The 21,965-nt window shown below is 41.8% G+C and overlaps 1 protein-coding gene across 2 annotated transcripts in view; it reads right to left on the minus strand.

Moving 5' to 3' along the window:
- DNAH5 (dynein axonemal heavy chain 5) overlaps nt 1-21,965 on the minus strand; it is a 284,081-nt gene that overhangs the window by 195,227 nt on the left and 66,889 nt on the right. For both annotated transcript variants that reach the window (XM_078444422.2, XM_078444417.2), the window contains exons 4-12: nt 19,554-19,714; nt 18,131-18,352; nt 15,384-15,521; nt 14,185-14,361; nt 12,996-13,109; nt 11,940-12,047; nt 9,464-9,586; nt 8,706-8,921; nt 5,181-5,288 (exon numbers count right to left, since the gene is read on the minus strand). In XM_078444422.2, coding sequence (XP_078300548.2) covers nt 5,181-5,288; nt 8,706-8,921; nt 9,464-9,586; nt 11,940-12,047; nt 12,996-13,109; nt 14,185-14,361; nt 15,384-15,521; nt 18,131-18,352; nt 19,554-19,714 — 1,367 coding nt within the window. The remainder of the gene's footprint in view (nt 1-5,180; nt 5,289-8,705; nt 8,922-9,463; nt 9,587-11,939; nt 12,048-12,995; nt 13,110-14,184; nt 14,362-15,383; nt 15,522-18,130; nt 18,353-19,553; nt 19,715-21,965) is intronic.

A 21,965-nucleotide genomic window follows, 5' to 3' on the forward strand; every position in this document is an offset into this window, starting at 1 on the left:
AGAGTACACATTCTTTAGTTTCAGATGTACAACATGTTGATTGAACCAGCACTCACCACATAGGTGTGGCCCACCGGCTGTCACCGTAAGTTATTATAATATTATTGATTTTAAAAAGTCCTGTTTAGCAACAAGACAGAAGAGTTCCCCATTCTCTACGAGCACATATAATATAGGAAAAAGCATAACAGAAAATTTAGTCCTCCCCTGAGCTTGAAAGATAAATGCCCAGAAGCCATAACAAAGAGGGTCTTGAAAGCCAGGGCAATCACAGGAGCTGGCACGAAGTCAGGCTCCATCGGCTTGGGTCAGATACAGGGCCTGGGGGGCAGGAAGTGGGGTTTTATCTCAATGTGGGTAGAGAAGCTGTAGGGTCCTAACACTCTCAACAGATCGCTGTAGAAAGCCACAGCCCTTGAAATGCAGCAATAATTCTGTCCACAAGGTAGGGAAAGCAGCATGGGGGCTTGCCATCTGCCCAGAGTCATGAATGGATGAACCAGGCCCCCTGAATCAGGATCCCGCACCTCCTCTGTAAAGGGCCAGACAGTAACTTTTTTCAGCTTTGTGGGGCATAGGTCTCTTTCACAACCACTCACCTATCACCATATGCAGAGGCAGCCATAGACAATCCATAAGCAAAGATGCATGGAGGGTTTGGCCCTTGGGCATAGTTTGCTGATCCCTGCCCTAGAGCAAATGAAATCCTATGTCTGCACCACACCTAAAAGAGGCGTCTGAGTTTAAACTACACACGAGATGGGGGGCGGGGGAGGGGCAGTGTCTAACCCAAGAAATTAATATAACAGCTAGTCTGGAATAGCGAACCCACTGGGGCCCCAGCAGAAGAAATGCCAAACTACTCTGTAGAAACACTTCCAGAGCCCAGGAACATAAAACCACTACGGAAAAAGAGATTAGTAAGTAATTCCTAAGAATTTCAAAAGGAATGACTTAAATACCAAACTTTGAAGAAATACCTCTTTCATTAAGCCCTCAGATCGATTTTCCAAAATGATTTTCATGATGAGTTGTCCTGAGAACCTCACATATCTTACACTATCGTACAATTTTATGTAAAAAAAAAAAAAAAAAAAAAAATCGCACCAAAAAATGAAGCACATGATTTATTCTTGGTCATTCTAAGATTTAGTACAGTTGTCATTACAATCTAAATTGAGTTCATTAAAGACAAAAAAAATATTTCATTATTTTCTATCTCATGCTTCAAGGTAAAGGTACAACCAATTCTTCTCAATTTTACCAGACGAAAATTTTGAGCCTCTACAATTCTAAAGGGATCATTAACTTACACACAACTGGGAAGCCAGTTGCATATGCACTGAGAATTAGTACCAAGATGAGCTTGACTGTACACAAATCATTTGGCAAGACCAGATGGAAATATCCAGGACACCACTGGAAACACTGAACACTTAAAGAAACATTGCTACCCGGGGGGGCTCCCTACCCCATTCAGCAAAGTCCCAAAGCTGAAGGATCACTACACCTATCACAATACATTCTTGCTCTCAATACTTCTCACTACTCCTACTAAAACTATATATACATATATATATACACACACACATATACCATTTTACATATGTTATATATTACACGTATATTAAGTGGCGCTATTTCTTCTGCAAAAACCACATCTTAGGATTGAGAAATTGTCCTGCACTAAATAGTACAGTTAGCCTAACTAAATAAACATTCAAATGTTGTCACTACATTAAAAAAAAAAAAAAAAAAAAAAACAAACAAACAACTGGGTATAAACCATGCACAACCAGAATATTTGCAATGCCTCCATTACCTCCCTAGAACTACAGACAGCAGCTTTACTGAGCCCTAACATTTGCACCTGGTTTTCCTTGCTTTCCTACCCTGTGGCTTCACAAAGGCCTATGCTAAGCTCTTTATGAATATTTAAGACCTTGAATTAGTCTTCTTTTCTCTCTTCCTTAGGCCCATTCTGAGAGTCTTCTGGAATCTGGCCATGGAATCTTCATACTAGTCCTCTTACAAGTTCTGGGCTCTCAGGTCCTTCTCAGTCTTCTCTTGCCTCAGCTTGACATCTCAACAGCTGGTCCTTTGCTAAATACTGCCTTCCTCTGCCTGCTAGGCTCTGCCTGCCAGACTTCTAATGGCTCACCTGGTTCCAAGGCATTCACTCTCTGACCTGTTAGCACCAGCATGAACCCAGGATTCCAGGCTCTGATCCCCTGGACACAACCCTGATCAAAATCACTCATGTACTGCCACCCCCCCGCCCCACCACCACCACCCATGCCCTCCAGTCTTTATCTTGGAGACACCAGTTACTGGTCCCCTCTATCTCTTATCTCCAAGGCTCATCACCTCTGTCCCCAACTCTAACCAGAGCTGTAGGAAAGTCAGTATTTTCATCCTGATTTTATAGAGACAAGAGCTGAATTCAGTGAGAGTGGGTGAGTAATTTAAAGGAGAAAGGCAGGGGTCTCCTGAGTGCTTCAGTCAGTTGAGTGTCTGACTCTTGATTTTGGCTCCAGTCATGATCCCAGGATCATGGGATCGAGCCCCTCATCAGGCTCCACACTGAGCATGGAGTCTGCTTGGGATTCTCTCTCTCCCCCTCTGCCCCTCTCCCCTGCTCACATTCTCTCTCTCTCTCTCTCTCTCTCTCTCTCTCTCTCTCTAATAAAAAAATTAAAATTAAAAAATAATAATAATAAATTAAGAAGAAAGGGGCTGGTTAAGAAAAAGAGAATGGAGGGGCACCTGGCTGGTTCAGTCAGTAGAGCATGTGACTCTTGATCTCAGAGCTGTGAGTTCGAGCCCCACATTGGGTGTAGAGATTACTTAAAAATAAAAATCTTGGCAAACCATAAGAGAACAAACTGAGGGTTGATGGTGGGGGCGGGGAGTGGAAATGGGTGATGGGCACTGAGGAGGGAACTTGTTGGGATGAGCACTGGGTGTCGTAAGTGATGAATCATAGGAATCTATTCCCGAAGCCAAGAACACACTGTATATACTGTATGTTAGCTAACTTGACAATAAATTATATTTTTTTAAAAAATCTTAATCTTGGCATGTTAAAAAAATATATGTACCTTGAAACCATATGGAGAAATAAAGATCTCAATAAAGGCAAATACACGAGCAATTATAAAAATAAATAATAAATAAATAAATCTTTTAAAACAATAGAAAGAGACAAAGAAGTCAAAGGAAAAATTGGTCATTCAACCAAAGAAACAAGTAGACCACGTCTGAGGTGTAAGATGAGATAAACAATAGTGTTGAATTAAAAAAAAATTATGAGAATAGGCACTAGTAATCTACAACTAATGCTTTAAAGCCAGGCTGTAGGGCATTTATAAAATTATATTCTTGGTATTATATAAAGTAAGCACAGTCTTGAAAAGGTTTCCCCACTCCTCTGGTGTCCCCCACCCATGGCTGTTCTAGCATCAGCCTCCTCTCCAAAGCCTCCTCTCTGAAGCTCCACCAGTCCCAGCCAAGCAGAAGACAGGGGTATTCTCCTAGGCTCACGTCCTACCCTCACGGGTCGCCACAATTATCAAATCCTACCTGTGTTCCAGGCCTGTCCTGTAAGTTGCCCTGGGACTTCTTTAGAATATGTCTTTTTATCTTTGAATCCTCACTTCCGGGCACGGTATCGGAATATTACATTTTTAGAGTTGGTCATTTTAGCCACTATTTGCCCTTCCTTAAATAAGGTACTCATTATTCTAACATATATGTGCTTATATTTCAACCATATCACATGTCTGCTGCTGGCTGTGAGCTCTGAGGGCAAATCTACTTGATTTACTTCTGTCTTTATAACCCACAGCAACGAAGCATAGTTGTTAATTGATACACAGTAGATGCTGGTTTAATTGCAGTATATCGAGTTCTTAGGAATTCCTTACCCACACACTAATTTGGCAAACATTCCTTCCGCTCTTTCCAGTTAGGTAAGGCGCCCTGGAGACACAAAGAGGAACGAACGCAAGCCCTGCCCTCAGGGTGTTCACCGTCCACTTCTGTCCACCCCCACACAAGCTACTAAAGTGCCGTGTGATCTGAAACTGCTGGGAAGGGAAGCTGCAGCAGAGAATCAGCACCACCACTGCCCATCGCTTCCCATCGTCCTCATGTCTAGCTGGCCCCCAAACAAGGTCATTGCATAAATTACCATAGGCACTATATCTTCCCATCAACCGAAACATTTATTCTAGCGTAATAGTTAAAAACTTGACTGCTAGAGCCCGAATGCCTGGATTTAATCCCGACTCTCCCAGTTGTTATCTCTGTGATGATCAGATGATTAACACCCATAAAGTGCTCAGGACAGTACCCAACATATAGAATTAGCTCATTTTGTTATGATTCCTTTTTACCATTGGACCCACCCTTCAGAGCTCTTTTTCCTTGAAATGTACGAATTGACTTCGAAACAGAACTTTTGGGAAAGAAGTAACAGAATGCTCATTTTCCTTTTCAAATCAGAAAGGCATACACTTTGGACTTCACTAGGATGAAAAGAAGTCTGAATATGAAACTTCGGTAGAGACCGATGGGGTCATCTCCCCCTCACCCTCCTTGATTCTTCTCTGATAACACTCACAGCCCTCTCCCCCCGCTCCAAGAGACCCAGACCCCCCATATGGGCTGGAAGTCAAGATGGCTGGTCAGTGAGGGGGCGGGAGGGGAGGGGAAAGGAAGAGAGAAGTGGGCTGCAGACCAAGAGGGGTCCAGGTGCTGAGTGGGTCCTGGCACCACTGTTTCTAAAGCCAGCTGCAACCCTGGCTTTGCAATCTGGCAGACAGTTGGTCGTAATCATTGCTATAAAGTAACAAACAAACAGAAACAAATTTCTATATTCTAATAACTCCACATTTCAACAGGAGATGAAAGTTAATTTTCTAAGAACTAAGATGGAAGGCATGAAAAAGTATGATTACAGATCATTATCCAAAGCTATATTTATGACCCTTTAATCCATGAAAAAGAGCCTTCAATTATTAATGTGAAATCACAAAATGCAGGCTGAGGTTGCGATCGGTCACCTCTATGATGAAGCCGCCTCTCCCTTCTGAATGGTTAATGATTAGCAACAGCATCATACAGAAGGGAAAAAATAAACACACGGCTGTCAACAGGAATTTTATTATACAACTTACATGAAGGTCATTAGTCTGCTTGCAAAACTCTTCATAATCCTGGTCAAAATCCATTTTCCTCTGGTCTAAGAAATTATATTCCTTTTTCTTTATGGTGGCAACAATACTCTGAAATGTTATGAAAGAAATAAGACATTGTCTCAACATTCTCGCAATACTCAATTAAATAGGACCTTTAAATGTAGAACCTGTATAATCATCTTTCAAAAATCAACTTAAAAGGAGCCTTATTTCTTTAATTATTCACATGGCTTAATGCTTATCAGGGGCAATAGAATCTTGCCAAGTGCATTCAGAGAAATCACTTAGAAAGCATTTTCATGAGGTTTTACATATTCCTGAAGAAAAATATAAAATAAAACCATAGCTGAAAAGCAGGAGAGGTGTTTTCTCTAAAAATTTCTCTGGGGTGCCTGGGTGGCTCAGTCAGTTGAGCGTCTGACTTCAGTTCAGGTCATGATCTCATGGCTTGTAAGTTCGAGCCCCACGTCTGGCTCTGTGCTGAGAGCTCAGAGCCTGGAGCCTGCTTTGAATTCTGTCTCTCTCTCTCTCTCTCTCTCTCTCTCTCTCTGCCCCTCCCCCGCTTGTGCGCGCGCGCGCTCTCTCTCTCTCTCTCTCAAAAATCAGTAAAAACATTAAAGAAAATTCCTTTTTAATTTCTTACTAATGATATCTGAATTTTTTTAAAAAGTCCAGAGTAGAATTATTAAAACGTTTTTCACTGAAAAGTTTAAGTCTTCTCAGAAAATAAATAGCCGTAACAGAACACAACCAACCTAGGAAGAAAATAGTTGTAGCATCTACAGATGAAAAACTACCTTCTAAGCCTCACATGTCTTAAATAAAACATCAAACCGCAATCTGCCATTTCAAGAATCTCCAGAATTAACTGCTTCCTCCTACCCTGCAAAGCTACAGTCTGTGACTATGAAAGCACAAATCAGGCAACTCGTCTCCTTGAGAATACTATTATCCTAAGGTTTGTTTGCTCAGAATAATGAGCTATAATGCTCTATGATCGTTCTTAACCAGGTACTAAGCCATTCTCAAACTCAGGTGCCCACATTGTTGACACAGGCATATAATTTTTATGAAGAAAGTTGGGCCTCCTTCCATCACCTCCTCTTCAAAGTCATTTCCATTTAAACATCAATTCACATCTCTCAATAGACAAGTGTATAAAATGCAGAACTCCTTGAATCAAGTTTACTAACTAAAACAACCTACTCTTTCATGCTGTATAACTACAAAATTAGCTCTATGGAGACACTATATGCATATGGTGCCATCCATCATGTTATGAGCATTGAAAAGCTGCATTACTACATTTTAATGTGGCAAGAAAGAAACAAACAAACAAAGAAACAAAGATTTGGGGTCCTTAGAAAATTCTATGTTTGGATTTAATGGTCACTTAAGAGTATTAAGCTGACAAACATTAATCATGACCTTCAACCAACTAATCCAACTCAACCTAGTAAACCATTTACTTGACAGGTATTTATTGTGCACCTATTACAGGCTAGTGAACTCTGAAAACCCAGGAAGGAGCTGAAAAAACAAATGTCCCTGCCCTCAAAGAACGTCCAGCCTCGGTGCGGGACGGGGTCAGAATCTATGTAAAGCACAAGTAAATGGACAGGATAATTTCACACAGTGAAAAAATGAGTAATGTGACATTGAGTGCTTGAGAAGAACAGAGATCAAGGAAAACCTAACCAAAAGGGTCATTTAAATGAAGATCTACAGGCCAAGAAAGAGTAGCCATGTGATGGTCCAGAGGCAGAACTTTCCAGGAAAAAAAAGCTCTATAAGCCCCAAGGTGGACTGAACTGAAATGACCTGCGTCCAGAGAACATCAAAGGAGAAGAGAAGCAGATGAGGAGACAGGAGGGGTGGACAGGACCTTGACAGCTACACAAGGAACCTCAGTTTCACTTCCATGGTCACCATTTTGAGCTTCTAAACTGGTACTAACACACAAAAACCTCACTAGATGCTTTCATGCACCATCTACATTTTAGCTCACTATCCTCTGGTACATCCATTTTAATCAGTATTTCACGTTAGATTTTTAGATTTCTCTTCCCAGTATTTTTATCAGGTTAGAACAGTCTTTATCTGCATTTAGATATATAGCTCAACTTCTCCTTCAAAAATAAACTTTGACATATGCTCCAAAGTTATTTTTTCATTAAGAATAGAAAATAAATAAATTCCAAGCTGAAAAGTAAATGAATATATTCGGTCTTTGTCTTGCAAAACTGTCGGTTTCAGATATAGATTATCTACCCTGCAGATAACACCCAACCCACCTAAAATGTTTCCTGCTATATAAAAAAGGTCTTTTCTCTTACTCTCCTAAAATCTGGTCTACTCAGGAAATGAAAAAGATTCCTTATATTAGACTAAACTGTTAGAGTACAAAAACTAACGTGTGGCAGTAGATTTTACGATTCTTTTCAAATTCAAGTACAAAAAAAAAAAAAAAAATTAGCTTTTAATATCACTGTCCCCAAACAAGAAAAACTTAACTATATCAAGACTAAGAATTCAAAACCCATTTTGTTTGGAAATTGTTTTTCAAAACTCTTCAAAACATTATTAGATCGCTGTGCCTGCTTTAAAAACTAAGATTAGTTACACACCTACCCTTACAAGATAAAGCAGTTAAAAATCAAAATAATTAGAAACTGTTGGGCTAGGGGCGCCTGGGTGGCTCAGTCGGTTAAGCGTCCGACTTCGGCTCAGGTCATGATCTCGCGGCCCGTGAGTTCGAGCCCCGCGTCGGGCTCTGTGCTGCCAGCCTGGAGCCTGTTTCAGATTCTGTGTCTCCCTCTCTCTGCCCCTCCCCCGTTCATGCTCTGTCTCTCTCTGTCTCAAAAATAAATAAACATTAAAAAAAAATTAAAAAAAAAAAGAAACTGTTGGGCTAAATTAAAATCTTTTATTTCGCTAAAATACGTCCCTTTTATTTTGCTAACATAGGTCCAAATAAAAAGATTAAATGCAGCCATAATCAGATGCACCCAGAACTCAGTGTCAGTTAGTGCCTGAAGCATAGTATATGTTTCATTAAATATTTCTTGCACGAATAAATGAAATAATACGTTATATTTAAACATTTTTCTTGTGCTAATGAAAATGCTCTTACTAATGATGATTAATTTTAGACTATTGGTAAGTCATTCTCATAATCACATACCTGAGAAGAACATATTAGCACCATTACACAATTCTCAAATAGATTTAATTTCTTTATTGTTCAAGGGTCATGAGCTTACATCTAACATTACAGATTATTTGAATCATTCTAAATATAAATACTTGTACGAGATATTAAAGTTTTAGTTACAGAAAAGGTAGGAAATTTAGTTTTAAAGGACAGAACCTCGGGGGCGCCTAGCTGGCTCCGTCAGTGGAGCGTGCAACTCTTGATCTTGGGGTTGTGAGTTCAAGTCCCACGTTGGGTATAGACGTTACTTAAAAAAAAATAAAATCTTTAAACAAAAATGAAGTACAGACCTGGTATTTAGTGACCATGTCTTCCAGCCCCTCAATTTTAGAATCTTGCAGGACTGAGTATGTCCTGAAGGTTGTAAAGATATCTATTATCTTGGCAAGACGTCGGTGGAAAGTTTCAAATTTTCCAAAAATATACATCTCACTAAATTCAAATTGTTTCTCATTTGGATCTTGTTTAAGCTTTTGTTTTGTCTTGTGAAAGCAGCGCTGGTATTCCTTAAAATTAAAAACCAAAATATTAGAGAGGGAACATACCCCAGGTTATCAACCTTATTCTCACGTGGAAGAAGCTGTAAATTCAGGGTGGAACTTCAAACCCTGTCAGTGTCATGCCTTTGCGTGTGCCCATTCTTCAGCTGGCAATGTCATCATTTCTAACTCCCAATCTAGCAAATTACTAATTATTCATGAGGCAACTCAAAGGCACAGCCTTTCCACTTGATCCCACTGTGTCAGCATTAGCCTAACTCGGTGTCTAACTCCCCTCAAGAAACTAAAGAAACTACCTCATCTTTGCATTTCTGGGACTGAGTGTGGCATCAGGACATCACAGGGCCCCAAAACAGCAGAACAAGTGCATAGACTTTGAGAGCAGATTTATCAACATTCAATTTTCTTCACAATAATTACTCTTTTACAAAAAGAATTACTTCTCAGCAATCAACAATGATAACTGCTACATGATTTAAGATGCATCAGCAAAAACCACATAAAAATAATAAAATATTATCTAAACGTGTTATTAAGCTGACCGTTACCTGCTTGAGTTTAATTGCAGATAGTATCTTTTCCACAACAACATCTTGCGGCTGGCTCCAGATGGACGCAGTTCCGTTGTTGGTAATGTAGGCTTTACATGCAGATATCATCTGATTCGTCACCTGGAATTTCCCAATAAAATGGTGCTAAGTACATAAAACAGCCATCACTCGTAAACTGAACTGGAGGGTCCTTGACTCCTCTACCTCTCAGGGTGTGCAATCTGTGACCTTGACACTAGGTTTCTTTTTTTCCATCACAGCCACGATCCAGCACTAACACTTTTTTCGCCCCAGCTCTTTTTTTGCCCCAGCTCCTTTATACAAATGACAACAATTATTTATATTTCAGGTGTACAACATGATCCTTTATATTCATATGCAGAGTGAAATGATTACCATGATAAACACATGTACCACCTCACAGTTTACCCCTGTGGGTGTGTGTGTTGTGTGTGTGTGTGTGTGTGTGTGTGTGTGTGTGTGTGTTGAAAAGACGTCAGATCTGCTCTCTTACCAACTTTTGAGTACACAATACAAGTATTATTAACTATGGTAGCTATGCTGTGCGTTAGATTCCCCAGAATTTATTCATCTTATAACTGAGAGTTGTAGCATCTCCCTGTTGCCCACACTCCCCAGCCTCTGGCAACCACCCTTCTACTCTCTACTTCCATTTGTTCGTCTTTTTTCGATTCTAACATGTACTGTCAAAATCATTTGTGAAATCACAGAGTTGGAAGCGCTGTGGCCAATCAACAATTCAGGCCCCCTGGTTTATGCAGGATGAACATCTCGACCAACCAGGAGAGAATTCACTGCCCTGTCTGAAAGCTGTTGAGAGTTCCCCCAGTCTCCTTAGGTAGGCTGCTCTAACATGTAACTCACAGTCTCCAAGTGCCATGGAAAGGACTGTCCACCTGATCATTTCATGACACCAGGAGCTGTAGCAGAAATGTCAAAAAGGAGAAGAAGAGAAAAGAGTCAAGCTGACATCCGTAACCACTAATATTTTATCCATTCCTCCAAACTGCAAAAAAAAACTTCAGAATTTTCTTATGACTTTTTTATAATGTAAAAGGAAAACCAGATGACTATGTATGCATGGAATGGCATGATGTCTGGGACAGGCAGTGCAAAGGCTGGAGGAGAGTGTGGAACAAGATGGGTGTCGTGCAGACAGAACCTGGGCGACAGGGACTTGGGGGTCTGGTGTATAATTCTCTGTCCTTTGTACCCGTCTCAAAATTTCCATAATGAAAGCTAGTCCAAAATTAGATAAATGATGGTTTCACAATTTGGTTCAAAAACAAGCCTTGCGGATAATATGCATGAAGTCTGGAGCGATGATACAAATTGACTTTGGAGGCTCCTTCTCAGGGAATATCCCTCACGGCCCTCACATGTCCTTTTAACATGGGAAGAAGTGGAGCAAGAATCTCATGGATTCCCCTCCTTTTTCGACCTGAACTGCCTGGCTGAGAGCAGAGAAAAGGGAGCCTCCTGTCCAGTTCTCAGGCTGGACGTACCCCTTCCCAAGAAGAACCATGCCTCCTACTATGCGAGCATTCACCACACAAGTCCTGATGAGGCAGAAATGCCTCTATTTTAGCACAACATTTAAATTTTTCACCTTGGTGATGAAAGTCATTTACTTCTTAGAGACTGCTCAAAATGGGGAAAGCAACAGTGCTCACCATAAACGCTTATGAGGACATACGGTTGAAACATCGTTATGTTTTTTGGCAGAATCATTATAATTGCTTTAGGATTACTGAAATGTTGCAAGTGGCTTTTATGACCATGATAACTGTTCTAATAACACCAAGTAAACAACTGTGGCATCAAATAAATTTGGAAAAGTGGCACATAAAATATAAAACAGGAGAAAGCCAGTTAAATATAGTTTTTCTTAATTAAAATTTACCCAAAAGGAATAAATAATGTGCTAAATAACATAGGGAAAGAAATTCCAAGAAGACTCTTTGTTAAAATTTTATTGTATAAATAACACAATTATTGGGGTGCCTGGGTGGCTCAATCGGGTAAGTGTCCAACTTCGGCTCAGGTCATGATTTCGCAGTACATGAGTTCGAGCCCCGCATTGGGCTCTGTGCTGATAGCTCAGAGCCTGGAGCCTGCTTCGGATTCTGTGTGTCCCTCTCTCTCTGCCCCTCCCCCACTCATGCTCTGTCTCTCCCATCTCTCAAAAATGAATAAACATTTAAAAAAATTTTTTAATTAAAAAAATAGCCCAATTATTTATTATAATAATTATTTTGGGAAATAATGCTTTATGATTTGCAAGAATCAGCCTCACGAATACACTTAATTCTATATCTATTTACAGATTAAATTTTTTTTAATTGTAGGATACACAGACATTGAATTGTGCCCATACGGTAATTTCTAATTATCAAAAAATCAACATTGCAAAAAAATACAACTGACCATGGGATCTATGCTACGAACTTACCTTTACAAACAGAGACGTGATCTTCTCAGAGGTGTTATAGTAATGGGAAATACTATAGATCATTTTAATTGCATTTATAAGTGTAGGGATAGCATCAACCATGGATATCTAGAAGACACCACAAAAGTTTTCAGAGAAACAAATACCAAATTCAGCAAAATTCTGATAGTATAACCATTCAATCTTCATTAGAATAAAATTAGCTAAGAGATTTTTAGTTAAATTTTTAAACTATTATCTAACACTCCACATAGATGTATTTAAAGGTAATTTCATTTTTATTAGTCATATGCAGTTAATCAAATTTGTTTCGATGCAAGAAACATTAACTGTCTGTTAATGCCAAGGTTAACATTAATTTTGTAATCAATAAAAGCAGGCACTCCCTAAAGTTAAAAGATAAAACACCAACCGATAACTTTTCCAACACCTCTTTGAGTATCATCCAGAATGTCAATTACAATACTCAATGGAAACCGGAATACGCAAAAAAGATTCTAAAATATAATATTGCATATCCATCTCAGAGAGAGAGACAGATAGACAGACAGATAGATACAGACAGATATATACATATGTACAGTTGACCCTTGAACAATGAGGGGCCAGGCACACCAATCCCCATGTAGTTGAAAATTCATGCACAACTTTTGACTGCCCCCCAAAACTTAACTACTAATAGCCTACTGTTGACTGGAAGTCTTACCAATAATATAAACAGTTGATTAATACATATTTTGTATGTTTTATGTATTATATACTATATTTTTACAATAAAGTAAGCTAGAGAAAAGAAAATGGTAAGAAAGATAAAATATACTTTCAGCAATATACTGTATTTTTTGGAAAAAAACCTCATGTGTAAGTGGACGTACGCCGTCCAAACCCATGTTGCTCAAGGGTCAACTGTATACATATAAAATTTTCTTGAGACTAAAAGGAGGTTTCTAAGACTTTTCCAACAAACTTTAATATTAATGAACCAAACTCCATGCTCGATTCCGCCAGTGCCAAAGGTTTATCAGCAGACTAAGCAAGTAGATTTCTTCAACTCACAGGGTCACTACTGTACAAGGGGTCACAGCATTTTTCAAGTGTGTACAAATATTTGACATTGTCCTTCGCTTCATTAGCTGCATCAGTGATTCGAATATCCAGCTCCCGCCAAGTCTAAGCACAAGACAGGAAAGCCAATTTTTATGCGATTGTTATAAAGGAACTTCCAATGTAACAGCTGCTAACAGCCACCACAGGTCCGTTGTGTCAGACTTCCAGTTTATCCCGTGCATCTCACATAAAACCGAATCCACAGGAGTGAGGGGTATGGCCACGTTGGAGAGCAATTTAAATTTTTTGGCCGAATGTTTAAAGGTATCTCTTTAAGGCCTTCCCTTATAAAATCTACTCGCTAACTAGGACAGAGCATCAAGAGGGCAGCACCTCCATTTGAACCCACACTTTCTCTCCTCCACTGGCTCCTGGATCCATTGTGCACCTCACTCCCATACTTTGTATGGTAAGAACCAAAGGAAGCCCCCAGCACACAGCGAGCAAGAAACTGAATCCTGCAATGACCTCATGAGCAACTTGGAGGCAGATCCTCCCCCCAGGTGAGCCTCAGATGAACCAACACTCCGACTGTGACCTCAGGAGAGATCCTGAGTCAGAGGCACCCAGCTGAGTTGCCCCTAAATTCCTGACACACAGCACACAGACTGGTATGTAATATATGTTTGCTGTGCTATGTTGCTAAGTGTTAGGGTAATTTGTTACAGGGGGATATAAAACGAATATACTAGGGCTAATATATATATATACATATATATATATATATATATATACACACACACACACACACACACATATATATATACACGCATATATATATATATACACACACACACACACACATATATATATATATGTAAGTTTTTGTTATTACAACTCGTGGTTAGTCTGAATTCAAAATATATACATAATCGTGATGTTAAGCTACGTCTTAATTACATGCAATGCTCTCTAATAATAATACATATACATACATGTACACCAGCCAACAAATACTCTTAATTCAAAGGCAATGTCCACAGTACCCAGAATTATAAAAGGGCAAGATTATCCAGTCTTCAAGTTTTTTCATAAAGGTATAACAACATTTCTCTGTTCCTAGTTACTCTATGACATGAAAATACACACAGAGAATTTCCATTCCTGTTTCATAAAGCAGAAAGAAATGGCTGACAACCTTCAGAAGTTTAGACCTAGCAGCAGCAAGCATTGCCAAGACAGCCTTCACATCCGGGCCTTTTAATTGATCCAAAAGGTAGTTAAATTTGGACAGTCTTTTCTTCCAGTGCTCCAACTCTGCTCGGGGCCCGAGGTCATCCGCTTCCTTACGCAGCTGGTTGTTTTCAGCAAGGACCTGATAACGCACGGCAGAACTGTGAACCACTGAACAGGGCTGGCGGTGTGAAAGTTATACACTGGGAAATAAATCAATTATGCTTTCTGGATCATGATATATTTGTATTCATTTGCATGCTTCAAGTGACAGCCTTTTACTTGTATCCATTTTTAAAACTTCAACAAAAATTTAGTGAACATGCTCAAATTGAAAACTACTTATTTAAAAAGCTCTAATGAGGGGCGCCTGGGTGGCTCAGTCGGCTAAGCGTCCGACTTCAGCTCAGGTCACGATCTCGCGGTTCGTGAGTTCGAGCCCCGCGTCGGGCTCTGGGCTAATGGCCCAGAGCCTGGAGCCTGCTTCCGATTCTGTGACTCCCTCTCTCTCTGCCCCTCCCCAGCTCATGCTCTGTCTCTCTCTGTCTCAAAAATAAATAAACATTAAAAAACATTTTTTTTAATAAAAAAAAATTAAAAAAAATAAAAAGTTCTAATGAACTTTTGGAGGACCTGACCTCAGAACATTTCCTTGACTCTTCACTTACCGTATACCCTTAGAGCAATATAACCTTGGAAAGTCTGCATGCCTTAAGTTGGTTAACTTTCATTGTTAACTGTTGCTTAATTTTCATTACTTTTTGATTAAATGTCTGCCAACACTTCAGATTTTTCTGAAAATGTTTTTTTAACCTTTTTTTTTTTTTTTAAGTCTCGAGCTCCCTTTTAGAAGGCACACTGACTGGAAAACTCCTTGTACTTCTACAGAGATTCTCTGTAAAATACACCTTGAGAAAAAAGAAATTGACAAAGTGCAGTCTTCTTGTTACATTAAGTATTTAAAGTTACTTGCTTTCCTCTCTTCAAATTTTTTACTATCTCTTCTTAACTAATGAGGATAAATGAAAACCACACTGAACTCCTCACCTTTTTAGGGACTCGTCAAATACTTAGGCAAATGGGAATGGCAAAAGATATACCGTCTTCCACTGACTAGTTCAGTAACGTAGCATCTGAAGCTGATGTTTGCTTTCTGAAACTTACCTGTTCTGTCTGTTTGATCCATACTCTCATACAAGCTTCTATTTTCTCCAGAGTCTCAGGGTTATGAGCTAGACTCAAGTAGTCTATCGGCTCCTTCAGGGTTTTCAGTTCAAATATGTCACACTTTTGAAGGCTCACCTAATTAAAATGAAAGTTAAACAATTAAGATGATGCTAATTTTATTTTTTTAATGTTGATTTATTTATTTTGAAAGAGAGAGAGAGGAAGGGACAGAGAGAGAGGGAGAGAGAATCCCAAGCAGGTTCCGCACTGCCAGCATAGAGCCCGACACAGGGCTCCAACCCATGAACTGTGAGATCATGACCTGAGCTGAAATCAAGAGTTGGATGCTTAACCAACTGAGCCACCCAGGCACCCCATGATGATGCTAATTTTAAAACACACACACACACACACACACACACACACGTAAACACACACTTCTGGTTCATCCCCGGGGTCAGAAGGATCTTAAAATTTTCTCTAAACTACCCTGTTCCCTGAAGAAAGATCTCTGAAAGCATAGTGTGATACATAATGCTCAGTCCTCCCTGTGAACTAGAGATGACTGAGGGCAGATTTGGGGTCATAAAACAGAAAGAGTGAACTAAAGAGAGAGAGTCATAATATCACAAATTTTGGGAATTAATAGGGAATTTAGAAATTAAAGAGTCAACTCACGAAACCAAAGAACATGGGGGAGCTTCAAGGTAATTGACTGGGGGAAGGGTAATTTCTAATGCATTACATTCTTTTTTTTGAAACTAACCAGATGAAAAGATTCTCCTGTCCTTAACCAATAACATCCATATAGTTTGCAAGTTTAATGGCAAACACATGGATTCATTTTAGGGGAGGAAGGAGGAAGAGGATAGAGAAGGAGACGTGTTGGATTTTGACTTGACAAAGAAACTCAGCACATTTCTGCACACAGGTAAATGGACCTCGATATTTGCTCAGGACGTTTTCTCCTGGGAAAGTGCACCTGGCATTGTGAATGCCTAAATTCAGGTTTCAGGCCAATCCCACTTTAGCAACAACAGAGCTAGTACGTTTCTCTCAACTGGTTCAGAACCAGCAGGAAGGGGCGTGGTTATTTGACATCCTCAAATGCCCATATGGTCAAGGAGCCACAACACAAGGCCCGGGCCCTAAGGGCTTCTTGGTAACTGAGGTAAAACCAAAGAGTTCACTAGGAGATGTGGCAGGTGAATGGTGCAGGCTGGGAGTGAAAGGCACCAGATGCTGAGTTCAGACCAGCAGAGAGAAGCCTATAGGGCGAGTCAGAGCACCTGCTACGAGGGCCTGCTGCAAGGGGACCCTGTAACCCCTGGATGGCCCCCTGAAGGTTTCTCGTTTCCTTCACTTGGCTTCCTAATAAAGCCCTGCCAGCTCTAACCTTACCTGATGGCCTCTGGCCCTGATGGCCTCTAACCTTAGCTGATGGCTCCCATGCCCACCGCTGCTCTATGGGGCTATGTCCCATCTACATGGAGCTCAGAGACACCACTCCGTCCTCCCAGAACCTAGCCTCCCCACTCTGTTTTTCACTTTGCTACCCTCCGACGGGGCTCTGAAAACCCACGAGGGCGGGCACGTGCCTCTGCTCCCCTGTGCCCTTGCTCACACTGCCCCCAGCCTGGAGGAACCTCCCAGCATGCCGCCACCCCTCCCCCCACCACACTGCATCTTCCACCTGCCACTTCCGGAGCCATCTTTGGTTTTACAGGGGAGGGCTCTGCTCTCCATGAAGTGGCACTACCTCCCTTCTATGTGGGGATCCATCCACTTTTTTTAATACCTAGACCACAATATGACGTGGGACCATATGAAAGCACTGCTTTTTCAAGTAGAACAACAATCTAACTTGCTTCAGCTTGCGGTTTAGTATATAGGCCTGCATCAGAGTTCACTACACATAGAACTCAGATATTAGGTGGAATCAACCCGCTCCCATCTGGATGAAATTTACTCCACTCCCCTACTCCATGTCCTCTAGAAAGCCTGATGTCTCTCTCCCAATATCCCAATAGGTCCCAATGGTTCTCAGTCTCCTCTGGAGAGGAGTGAGTAACACACCGTCATTGGTATCACAGGCTACATTTCTGTCTCCCATTCATGCCTGATTGGGGCTATCGCCATCACGGTCTTGCTTCCACCACCGTCTGCCCCAAGTAATGTGTAACACGGGCTTCCAGTAGATTGCACAAATTTTAAGGGAGCTAAATCTCACATTTGCCAAACTTATTCTTAAAGGCCCTTTTGGTCACAGGCTTAACCGCAGGACCCAACCCACTCCCTCCAGATACGTCAACTGCTCTCTCCTCTCTCATCTTCAGGATTTCCTCCATCCCTACCCATCACCCAACACCCAACCCCCCCCCCCCACACACACACACACACATGGGCACACACTCTCTACACTCTCTGGGTCCAGATTCCTTTCCTTCTAGGACAAACAGTGATGCCACAAGCATTTCATTCACTTCTCTTTGCAGTCAAGCATGTGACTGAATGAAACCCTCCATCGTGGCCGACACTTCTGATGCATTAATCACTCCAAACCGTAAGAATCTACATCTAGCTACCACCACCACCTCTGGGAGGGGCAATAAAAATGCCCATAAAATTTTTTCAAGATTTTCCAGGCAGAGGAATTAAGACCATCCAACAGAAGCATTACACACTTACATGTTGATTTGTCCACCATCTGATAACTTTTGAAGGAAGAACTTATTCATTCTTACCTTCTCCTTCAAACTCTCCTGTGCGCCCGACAGGACGCCCACAAAGCCTTCCAGAGAGCTCAAGAACTCCTGCCGAATGCTGGATGCTTCCTGAAGACCCTCGAGCTCGCCCCAGCCATGGCTCGTGGCCCTGAGAGCGGGAATGAAGATGTCCGACAGCAAATGCCTCACACTGTTGAGCAGGCCCCCATCCGCGGTATCTAACATATTAAAGCTCACCTCCTGGAACACAGGAGATCCCCTGCTGTAAAAATTATCTGCAATTGCAACATAGCTACTAAGTCATTTCTGAATGCTGCTCATTAACCAAATATCCCGCGTCGGTCAATGAAGACCTACCAAATGAGAAAAGCAAAACTGCTTACTCGGAACTTGCTATAGCAAGAGTCGGCCACCATCACCCGCATTTCGGAAGACACTTAAGAGCAGGCAGGGGAGCGGGAAAGCCTTCTAGTGGAGGAAAGAGAAGCTTTCAGGCATGTCCTGATTGGAGGCTGCTGGTGTAGGGGACCTGGAGGCGGCCCCTAGAAGTGGGGCATCCTGTGTGATCCGCGAGGGGTGCATATTTGGCTTTCTCCGGCCCCAGGGAAATAGGCTGGGGGTATGGACAAAAATTAGGGAGGCCGACAGTCACGAACCAAATGCTGGCACTACTGGCCAATTTGTCACAGCCACTCTTGTGTGGCTTCCCCGCAGGCTTCTTGCGAGTCTGACAGTGCAGGCTGGCTCCCTGGATTGTTTCCTAGATAAGGGGGTTGGCTCCCTGGACAGGTTGCTGCCCGTTACAGGTCAAAATTCTGCTTTACGTGCGGTCTGGCCTTTGTTTGTATGTTCAGTCTCTCAATCCAGTAAATTATTTTTTGATGCCCTGGTTAAGACCTAAGCTTTATACTATTCTAAACCGCAATCACCAAAATAAAGACCTGAAATAAGCAGAACACGACACGTCTGCCAGTTTATTTGCTCCAAGCAGATAATGCCCCTTCGAGGGCAGAGGAGACATGCACTTTATTTTGCACATACACAAAAAAATTATATATCCATTATTACAAACCTTACTTTAAATGCATGAAATTTGCCATTAAGTAAATAATGTACGGGCCATTATTTTTTAAAGGAAAGACTTCACTGTATCACACACACACACACACACACACACACACACACACACACACATGCATGCAAATACATATACATAATGTTATATCAATTTTTGTTAACAAACTGAATATTAAGTCCTATAACTCAACAGATTTAAAGGAAATGTCTTGTTTGCTATGAATGCTTTTGGAAATACTTCTTTGAAAGTAGTTTTAGATAGTTAATGAAAACAGTGGTTACCTCTATAGGGAAGGATTTTTTTTTTTGTAGAATTTACATGATTTTGGGTCATTTGGGGTAAAGGATTACTCCAGCCCCTTACCCTATGGATGTTCTCAGGGGTGATGGCTCTGGAAGGGTCAGTCCTGATGAAGAACACACATACTCCAGTAAGAGCCACATCTTTTCCCTCGGTCACAAACACCTTAGGTTTTTTAATCTTTTCAGAAAGAGAAGTCACTCCCCCTGGAGAGCCAAGTTGTCCTACAAATGCAAAAGAATTTTAGTTTCACAAATGCTACTTACGGTCCATATGGTTGTCTCTTGGAATGAGTTTCCTTGTTAAAATAGTGTCGCGTTGACTCATCCATGTGCCCTGGAAGGTCTGCTGCCTGGACAATCTCTAGCCTGAGCCCTGAAAGGATCTAAAAGGAGGTGACTGTTTCCAGATCATAGGTTCATTTCAAAAAAGTGTTGCTCCAGCAAAAAACAGGAATGAGGGGCGGCTGGGGAGCTCAGTCAGTTAAGTGTCAGACTTCAACTCAGGTCAAGGTCTCCCAGTTTGTGAGTTTGAGCTCCGTGTCAGGCTCTGTACTTATAGCTCGGAGCCTGGAGCCTGCTTCGGATTCTGTGTCTCTCTCTCTCTGCCCCTTCCCTGCTCACACTCTGTCTCTCTCTCTCTTAAAAATAAATAAACATTAAACGCACACACACACACACACACACACACACACACACACACACACACAGGAATGAGAGGCACAGGAATGAGAGAGTTTGGTCCAAAGCAGATTCTTGCTGAAGCTACAATAGTCATTTTCATCCACAACAGGCCACAACAGAGGCAAGGGGGAGGGGCAAAGAGGGAGACAGTACCTGTTGCATGTGCTGGGTGTCAGCTCCTCTGCTTGGTACCTTGTCTACATTATTAAAGTCACTACAACCTTAAAGGCAGTGGTGGCCTGTCCCATGTCACAGCCAACAGGTGGTAAGAGTTGAGATCAAAAAACTAGCTTTGACTATAGAACTCCAGACCCCTGCAGCCCCCTCAGTATCATGCTAGAGTCAGGACACTGTAGAGCCAGGAGAGCAACGGGATGAAGGGCGTGGGCTCTAGAGTCAGACCCCCAAGGCGTGAGTCTCCTCCGCTGCACTTCATGGCCACGTGACCTTGGGAAAGATACCTAGTCTTCCTGTGCCTCAGTCTTCTCATCTGAAAATTCGAATAATATCCCTAGAAGCTAGCATCTGCAATTGTTGTGAGGATTAAATGAGTTAATACATGTGAAGCCCTTAGAAAAGCACATAAAAACACTAGGCCACTAAGCATTACCATTATTATTATTTGAAAATTGTATTTTCCGTCGTCGAAGCATGTAGCTCATTGAGTGGACCATTTACGCACACAGAGGGAGCCAGTGCCCTTGTCCGCCCACGGAAGTTGGAGCTCTCCAAGCAGATCGGTAGCTCAAGCAAGGTTATCAGGGGCGGGAGCACAGTGCCAAGGGAGGGACCTGGGGAAGAACGTGGACTGCAAGCTGAATCCTGAAACCCTGCAATTAGAACCTCTTGGAGGAACGTCCCCCCACCCAACCAAGTTCTGCCCCCACGGTGCCGGGCTAGAGACTGGTGCTGGGGCTTTGGCAGCGAACCCACCCAATAAAGATAACCAGCAGATACGCCTCACCGGGAGGACAACACGTCACCGCGGGATGTGCAGCGAACGCTCCCAGTGCCCACCCAGTGCCCACAAGAGCAAGGGCCTGGGGAATCAAGGTCTGCCAACTTGTGACAGTGCCAGTGCTGCTCGAGTAAAAGCCTTCCTGCCACCTCGTCCCTCTTGTGCCTGCCCTACCTCAAGCCAGAGCCGTGGTTTGCACAACGTGGACAGGAGCAGAAGGTTGACTTGAAGGAGCAGAGGAGGACCATATGCTTCTCTCCTCCTGTGAATACTGACCTTCAGAGGTCCCTGCTTAGAACCTTGGGGGATGGAGGAAGGAAGTGGGCGAGCCAGCAGTGAAGAAGATTTAACTTTAGATCAATTCATTTTGATCAACTGGATGGTTTTAGTTTCTGCACTGAGACAGTATTTGTAATGTGAAGCAACCATAGGAACATTTCCTATCTAAGAATATCCAGGAAAGTCATGGAATGGTCTCAATGTTGATCCAAGGTCAAAAGGTTAAAGCCAGTCCCACGGTAAAGGTCTAAAGGGGGAGCGGGGAACGAAATTAAATTATGTTTACATCCCGTGAGCCTTCCTCGTTCACTGTCACATTTACACACGAACACTGAACTCGACCCAGTGCACATTTTGTAGATAACTCAACATCCCATTTGAGTTTATGTTTGTCAGACTGGGATAGAATTAGAAATTTCTGTATTATTTTGATTTTTTGTTCAAAGTGGAATGGACTTTCTGGGTGCCTCAGTGGCTCAGTTGGTGAAGCATCTGACTTTGGCTCAGCTAATGATCTATCTCACGGTTTGTGGGTTCAAGCCCCGTGTTGGGTTC

The sequence above is a fragment of the Panthera onca genome, chromosome A1 (genome assembly GCF_046562875.1).
Source record: "Panthera onca isolate mPanOnc1 chromosome A1, mPanOnc1 haplotype 2, whole genome shotgun sequence".
Classification (NCBI taxonomy): Eukaryota; Metazoa; Chordata; class Mammalia; order Carnivora; family Felidae; genus Panthera; species Panthera onca.